At 27.6% G+C, this 8793-nt stretch overlaps 1 protein-coding gene across 1 annotated transcript; it reads left to right on the forward strand.

The window, feature by feature from the left end:
• Positions 1-237: 237 nt before the first annotated feature.
• LOC133804274 (uncharacterized) lies at positions 238-2437 on the forward strand. Its single transcript, XM_062242424.1, has 4 exons — positions 238-655; positions 1000-1125; positions 1217-1356; positions 1455-2437. The coding sequence occupies exons 1-3, from the start codon at positions 398-400 to the stop codon at positions 1226-1228; spliced, it is 396 nt and encodes a 131-aa protein (XP_062098408.1). The 5' UTR covers positions 238-397; the 3' UTR covers positions 1229-1356; positions 1455-2437.
• The last annotated feature ends 6356 nt before the right edge of the window (positions 2438-8793 follow it).

Here is an 8793-nt window from a genome sequence, read left to right on the forward strand (position 1 = left end):
GACAATATAAGTTATTATACCATTATAAGAAAGTGTCATTCTAAAATCTCTTCTAGAAAAATGATACTAGCAAATTTTAATAATTTTTTTAAAAAAATTATAAGTTTTTAGTTTTTAAATATAATTAGAAAATAAAAACTAACAATATATCATTAATATTTTTTTGTATTATTTTTTCTTAATATCATTATACTTTGTATTTATATATTTTTATAATAATAACTATATATTTTTTTAACAAACAATAATAATAATAACTAAACCCTATCAACCCTCAACCTCAATCTCACTCTCTCTCTTGTTCTTTTCCTCAAACCTAACCAGCCCTCCTCTTTGACGGCGTGCATGGATCACAGTGAGGTGGGTGGCTGGTGGTCGGATCACGGCGGCAGGCTCGATGCAGAGCCAGGGGGCTCGACTCTCTCACTCCTTCGTCCTCCCATTTCTTGCTCTAGCTGGGCTCGATGATGGCTGGGGGTTCAAGGGCTCGACAGCGACTGGGGGCTCAAGGGGTGGGCTCGACGGCGACTGGGGTTCTCCAGGCTGGCTGGGCTCAACGGCACAGGGGTCTCGGGGGGTGGGATCGATCGCTAGAAAACCTGATGTGAAAGTGGAAAAGCTGGAAAACCACAACAATATATGGCAACATATGATGGTATGTTAGTTTATTTGAACCTAAGCATATTAACCTTAGCATATCAAAATTTCTATATTTTTTTACCATATATGAAAATATCATTTTTCATTATCAAGGAAAAATATAATCACTTTCAGTGTAGATTTGGATTGAAACCAAACCAAGATACGAGTCCTCTAATAATTTTGGATTAGTGTTTCCTCTGTTTTTTTTATGAATCTTGAGTGCCATGTTTAGGAGCTCCTTATCCAGAGATATGTTTTTGTGTTTCTAAGGCTCCATGATCATGGCAGCCTTTGCTTATTACGTTAAGTAGGCTTTGGAAGTAATGATATGCTGATTTAAACATCGAAATTGAACAGATAGATCATGTTTGCAAAGATGGTAGAGTTGCTTTTCAAGATGGATTCTCAGCTTATGCTGATGCCAATTTCTACTGTAAACTTCAAATGAATTTTTTCTTTGATAGTGATTGTGGACAAGATCAAGTAAGCCTGTTAAAGCGTTGAGTTAATTACTAACTCAAAACTAACTTTGACTCACTTAATTGTGCTACATGTTTACAATACAATATTGCAGGTTCAAATATGATCATCCATTTCTTGAAACAAATGGAGTTGCAACTGTTGACGAAAACTGTCCTTGTTGAACCCTTATATCGTCATGTCTTTCCTCCAAGCTTGGCTCCAGGGCTCTCCTTTATTGGTATACCTGTAAAGGTTAGTTATAGTGCCACTCTTACTATGAAGATCGAATATTAAACTCACCCTCCAGACTAGGCATCAAGGCATTTGACGAGTGTCTATTTTTTATTCAGGGTCTGCTCTTCAACATAATAGAGTTACATTAATCCAAGTGGATTGCTGCCAAACAAAGAGGAAATGATGGCTTCCACTAATGAGTTTTACAAGCAAATGCAGGACCTTGGCTTGCCAAAACACTCAGCCCATTTCCTTGTACCATATCAGGTATTGAGTTAATACTTATGCATGTTTCCAATGCTTTGTGATTCTTGAGTTATAGAATTGGTCTACATTTAGTCATTTACCACCACCATACTAAAGGCCTTCTTAAGTAAGATGAAATAATTGACTCTATATTCCTCGCAATTATTGTACAAACTGAATTCTTTTAAACAATACCCTTCTGTTTCATCTAAAACACTAGTCCTTAGTGTTAATTTTTTTATTCCTGCCAAACAATGAGTCTCGGATATTGCTGCAGCAGTTTCATAAGATTTTATTTCCTTTTTCCTCTTATTTATTATGCTAAACTAATCATCCTATCTTTTGGTGTATTTTGTGACTGGATTTTGGTGTGTTTATGGTCTATTTTGCTACTTCTTTAATGGCTACTACTTGTAATTTGCTACCAGTTTTTGCTATATTTCTTGACTGGATTTTGGTGCATTTTGCAACCGGTTTGAATGGATTAATATGATTGATTTATGGTCTATTTTGCTAATGCTTTTGGTATAGTTTGCTATTGTGCAATGGAGACTAACTAAGGTCTGTCAAAGATTGGAGCATGATTTTGTGATCCAGAGTTTTAATGGTATATTTTGCTATTGTTTTAATGGTATATTTTCTGTATTGTGCTACTGGTTTTTTTGGTGTATTTTGTGACAGATTTTTGGTGTATTTTGTTAACTAAGTTGAATGGATTAATATGGTGGATTTATGGTCTATTTTGTTGCTGATTTTGGTGTAGTTTGCTACTGTTTTGAAATACCTCTATGTACTGGATGAATAACATTTTATGAAATAGTACTATCCAACAATAAATTGTGTTGCTGCTTGACTATATGAATATCTATACTGGTAGTTTAATTCTCGCATCTATTATATATATATATATAATTGTTGTGTGTGTCTACTTATTTATAAGTTTGAATTATTATATAGATCTCCAAATTAATTGGATATACATTATCCGCAGATCTAGAGATGTACACCGATCAATTATGTGTGGACCTCTCTTGTTTTTTTATTTCTAGTGGTCAACATTTTAAGAACTTTTTATTTTCAGTGGAGAAACTTTTTATTAATTAAAGAACTTCTTTATAATGTGCAAGTCTATATTGAGATGTATTTCTTTGGCGCAATACTAGACAACATTGGCAGTTGAAGTTTTTAGAATAAAATATATATTTCACTAACATTGTATACATTTCTTGCTTAATATTTGGTGATGATGGAATTTGATTGTAGTATAAACTATCATGTAATATGATTTTGTAAGCCGAGTAGACTAAATATTGAAATTATATTTTTGAGTAATTAATAAAAAAATATTTTGTTGTATTTTCTTTTGAAATTTTAGAAATATAACACATACAATACATTTTGGACACTCAAAGGGATATATTTTTTCTAAATGAAAATGAAAATTGTAGCTGCATTTTTTTTTTAAAAAAAATTACTTTTAAGGGCATACAAAGCGAGTCCTAAAAAATTACTTAAAGACACTCAACGCAATTTTTTAAGACTCGCAACGCAAGTCTTAAAAACTTAATTAAATGCACAAACTAGATTTTTTAGGACTTGCATTGCGAGTCCTAAAAACATTCTTTTCGCGAGTCCTAAAAACTTTTTTAGGACTCACAATGCTAGTCCTAAAAAAAAAAATTTGTAGTAGTGGATGTCCCGCCGGATTGGGGCTCTGACCCGCCCCGCTCCAGAGCCCCATTTTGCCATTCCTAAAAAAAAATCATAAAACCATCTATTAACAACTATAAGTTACAGAACTGCATAAATGCAACCCACCTTGGATAACTTCTCATGTGATTCAAGAAAAAAGTTGTAATTGCCTAGTGATCCAAATCGTCCAGAGAATAAGTTTATGTTGTGGATGGATCATCTAAATTGAAGCAAGCACAAGCACATGTACAAAGTATTTTATAGTATGGAAAAAAATCATGGAACCATCTATCAACAACTATAAGTTAAATCTAATAAATTCTTGATAATTGAAACGTAAACTTAAATATTTTAGATGTTAGAAGGTCTTGTTAGTAATTTATGTGTTGTTGTGTAATATGTTTTGAGGAATATATCATCTTTTCATATTCTTATTTTAGAGGATAAAATATTTAATGTTTTCCTCCAGTTAAAGAATAAAAACCAAGAAAATGATGTCATATCTTATCTTTGATTGTTCTGATCCAACATTTTTACTCCTAACCAATTCAATCCAAATAAAAGTTAGATGTTAGAAATCATCATCCAATTCAATCTAATTTGGCTTTAAAATTCAATACAATCCAATCAAATCCAATTATAATTGGATTTGTAATTGGATTGGATCGGTTATTTTATTTTTTAACGTAAATTTTAATATTAAAGAAATTAACAAATAAAATAAATCATACAAAAAAACTAAACACTATTTAGTAATAATATTCAATTAAGTTTTTACAATTACCACATTAAGTTGTTGAAATATTCAGTTTACAACACAACCATTCAAATTTAAAACTAATATATCAAAATCAATAACTAGAGTACTTAGATAGTATAATAACATGAACACAACAACAAAAACATCTCCAAAATGCTAACATAACATCCAAAAACAACAACAATCTAATTAAATATATTTATTTATAATATAATATATATTAAATGTAATTGGATTTGATCGTTCCTAATTAAATTTTCATAGTACCATCCACCATCCGATTCAATCAAATTAACATCCAACTTATCAAATCCAATCCAATCCAATTGTGATTGGATATCCAATTGTAATTGGATATCCAATTTTTTGTAATTGGTTTGGTATTGATTGATTCGGAGTAATTAGATTTGTTTGAATCATGAGCATCCTATCTTTGATTATTATTAATTAATATTAATTATTATTATTATAGACGGTTTGTGAACACAATAAAAATTAATTGAAAATAGGGAATTTACTCATTTGGTACCCTATGTTTTTGCAAAGTATCATTTTGGTACCCTCTGTTTTTAATAATGCTCATATGGTACCCTATATTTTAAAATTATATATATTTGATACCCTAGACTCATATTTGATAGATAAAATTTTGTCAATATGATCAAACTGTCATCAGTTATATGTAATTAAGTAATTAAATTTAAATTTGGAACTTACATAATTGACAGCAGTTTGATTAAATTGGTAAGATTTTATTAATTAAATTTGAGTTTAGGGTACCAAATATATACGATTTTAAAATACAGGGTACCATATGAGCATTATTGAAAACAGAGGGTACCAAAATGATACTTTGCAAAAACACAGGGTACCAAATGGTTACCTACCCCTAAAAATAAATGATAATATATTTTGTATATAAATACATATACCCTTTTTGTTGCACTATATATACTATATTATTTTTTCTAATGCATATTATATAGATTTTATAATTTAAATTTATATAAAAAATATATATACTACAAAAATTAGATACACATAAACTCATTAAAATGTGTACTTTCCATATAGCATTTATATAGTTTCTTCCAATATATTATACAATTGATAAAAATGACCAGTAGAAGAAAGACAATCAATAAACACAATAATAATTAAAATAAATACAATCAGCACAATAATAATAATAATAATAATAATAATAATAATAATAAAATGATTAAAAAATTAAGTGTAAAAATAAATAAATAAAAAAAACTAAGATAACAAAGAATGTGTAAAATTGAACATAGATTATGCCATCTCACTCTCTTTAGTCCCATCTTTATATAAATAAAAAATCAATAAAACAATTGAGCCAAGCCAAATGAAGCTAAATTACTCACCGTCTCCATAATTAAAAACATAGATTGAAAGTCTTCATTATTGAGTGGTCGAAAATCCACAATAACACAATGTACTGCTTTTGTATTAACTTTTTTTTTTTTTTTTTATGATGATGGTGCGTGTATGAGTTACCCAGGAAAAGAAAAGGCACAACAAATCATAGGGTAAAATTTTGAGAACATTCTTTTTAGATTCTTCCTCATGCATCTCCAAACTTTGACTTATTATCTATTGTTTGAGATTTTTCATCCGAACATGAATAATATTTTGACTAACAATGAATCAAGTGTAAAAAATAATAAAAAATAAAAACAAAAGAGGAAGAACAGCTGTAAAGTGAACTTACCATCCAAATGGTTAATAAGTTTATCCATATATTTTACATCCTCTCCACGTGATACATGGGATGCAATGTGAATCTCAAGAAAATGCCAACTTGAACCCAACATTTCAATTATCTGAAAGCACTTTCAAACATCATGAGAAGAACTCATGCAAAGAAGCAAATGCTTTGACCATCAAATTTTGCTAACATTTATGGAGTATGCAAATATTTACAAATATAATATAAATAAGAATAAAGCTGTAGATATCAATGGCATGACCAAAAAAAAAACAAAAAAAAATAGTCATGATAATCAGGCTTGAGAGGATCATAATAACCAATGAAGAGGATATATATACTTTTTTTTTTTTTGCTCAATGGAGATGATATATATATGCTTAATGGAAAGTAAATAAGAGAACACCATAAAAAAAGAGAGCGAATTAATTCTATAGTTTGCAATTGCACCAAAAGTCAATCGAATGATTTCCATTATAATTATATCAAAGGGGGATTTGAAAGGATTACAATCAAAAGTCCTCACCTAATTATACCTATTTATATCTATAATTATATGCATGTTTGTATGTTACAAAGGAGAAAAGACTTTTAATTATGACTTAAAACTTAAAAAATGAATACAAAAGAAAAGAAAAAAAGAAAGAAAAAAAAGAGAATGCAAAATGTATTAACTATAGAGAGCAATGCGTAGTTGATATAAAGGTCACTTCAAAATATTTACAATTCAAAATTATAACTGCTTTTGAAATTAATTACTCATATTTGTTTTAGTTGATTATAACTAATATTTCACATATTGATGTTCAATTAATGCCATAACAGTCTTTAAAAGCCTACTGCAAACGTTACATTAAAGACAAAAACACAACATAATCTATGTATATTGTTTAGTAACATATCTTTATATGTTCATATCTCACATACTTGTATCTTTATGTATTGATTTCTTACTTTCAACAGTTTTGGCTTTTGTAACTACACACCTATATGAGCTAAAACTGAAAAACTAAATAAAAAATGGTAAATGATCATTTCGTACCATGTGTTTTATCCAAATACAAATTTGGTATATTATATTTCTCATAATTATCAATTGATACTTTTTATTTACAAAAACTACATAATTTAGTACTCTCCATGTATTTAAATTTTTAATATTCTTATATTACCCTTCATTTTAATGATTTATTTGATTTTAAATTGTTTTATTATTTTTAAATGATTTAAATATATTTTCATAATTCATAAAACTTTAAAATAATTTTAATAAACAAAGTTATTTTTAAAATAAATTTAATTAATTAATAAAATTAAATTAAATTAAAAAATTAAAAAACTAATAAATCTTATTAATTAACTTTAAATAAACTTAAATTTTAATTTAATTAACAAATCAATCCAACTTTGAAACAAAAAAAAAATGTAGGTGAGATTGGGAGAGTGGGGAGATGAGATGGTGATGGTGAGATTGAGTGAAATATTTGTTTTTTTCATTAATTAAATTAAAATTTAGGTTTATTTAAAGTTAATTAATAAGATTTTAATTAGTTTTTTAATTTTTTAAGTCCTTTTTTTTAATTAATTAATTTTTTTTAAAATAATTTTTTTTATTAAATTTTAATTAAACATTTATTTTATTTTGTGAATTCCGAAAATAAGTCAATTAAATAAATCACTAAAACGGGGGTGAGATTGGGAGGGTGGAGAACTGAGATGGTGAAGGTGAAATTCGGTGAAATATGAGTTTTTTTCATTAAATAAATTAAAATTTAGATTTATTTAAAGTTAATTAATAAAATTTTAATTAGTTTTTCATTTTTATTTTTATTTTTTTGTTTTTAATTAATTAAAATAATTTTGAAGTTTTAATTAAACATTTATTTTATTTTATAAATTCTGAAATTATACTTAAATGATAATAATAAAATAATTGAAAATCAAATAAATCTCTAAAATGAGGGGTAATTTAGGAATATTAAAATTTTAAAAACACGGAGGGTACCAAACTATGTAGTTTTTGTAAATAATGTGTGTCGTTTGATAATTATCATAAACAAATGATACTAAATTTGTATTTCGATAAAATACAGGATACCAAATGAGTATTTACCTAATTAAAAATTTGAAAAAAAAATGAAAAAAAATAATTTGGAATGGAAGAATATTAGGAAGCCACCTCACCTAATAAAAACCCAATTTTATATATATATATATATATATATATATGACAATTCTTCTATCGGGGTTTCACTGTAAGCCTTACCGGTGGGGCTCTTAGTGTTTCTCGACCCGTGAACATTTTTCGGCGCGACTTTTTTTCAACCGTGTATATTGTAGCTATTTAGAGCTTCCTGCAAATTTTCAGAAAATTCCGAATAGTTTACAGTACCGAAAACTAGGTTCAAGCATGTTGTTTTCCACGCACATAAAAAAAATTAGTCACACGTGCAACAATATGTTTGAACTTAGTTTTCGGTACTATAAACTATTCGAAATTTTCTGAAAAATTTTAGGATGCTCTAAATAGCTACAATATATACAGTCATACAAAAAAATCACGCCGAAAACTGTCCACGGGTCGAGAACACTAAGAACTCTACCGGTAGAGCTTAAAGTGAAGCCCCTATAAGAAATTTATGCTATATAGATATAGATATAGATACATGTAGAAAAAAAATATTTAGAATTAAAGATTAAATAAAAATATAAAACCAACCAATTTTTTTTAATAAATAAATAAGAGTATGTGATATCATTGATTTCTGAAAACTCGTAGACTGGTTTTAAATTGTAAAATTCAAGTATCCTCTCCAAATCCGTCCATTGCATTACAAGCCTTTTAAAAAAAATTAATAAATTATTATTATTATTATTATTATTATTAATGACACTAGAATTTGGATAAGATTTTTTATTTTAATATCAATGAAAGGCTTTTATTATCGTTTCTGCTAATAAAGTATTTGTGTTTATTATATATTAATAGAAATGTCAATTAACAATCCTTTAGTATAATAAGAAC

The sequence above is a fragment of the Humulus lupulus genome, chromosome X (assembly GCF_963169125.1).
Source record: "Humulus lupulus chromosome X, drHumLupu1.1, whole genome shotgun sequence".
NCBI classification, from domain to species: domain Eukaryota; kingdom Viridiplantae; phylum Streptophyta; class Magnoliopsida; order Rosales; family Cannabaceae; genus Humulus; species Humulus lupulus.

Excerpts from the sequence above, each read along its gene's own strand:
- LOC133804274 (XM_062242424.1), top strand. The coding sequence starts at position 398 with ATGCAGAGCCAGGGGGCTCGACTCTCTCACTCCTTCGTCCTCCCATTT. Across the intron at positions 656-999 it reads ATATATGGCAACATATGATG|ATAGATCATGTTTGCAAAGA; the intron begins GTATGTTAGTTT and ends GAAATTGAACAG.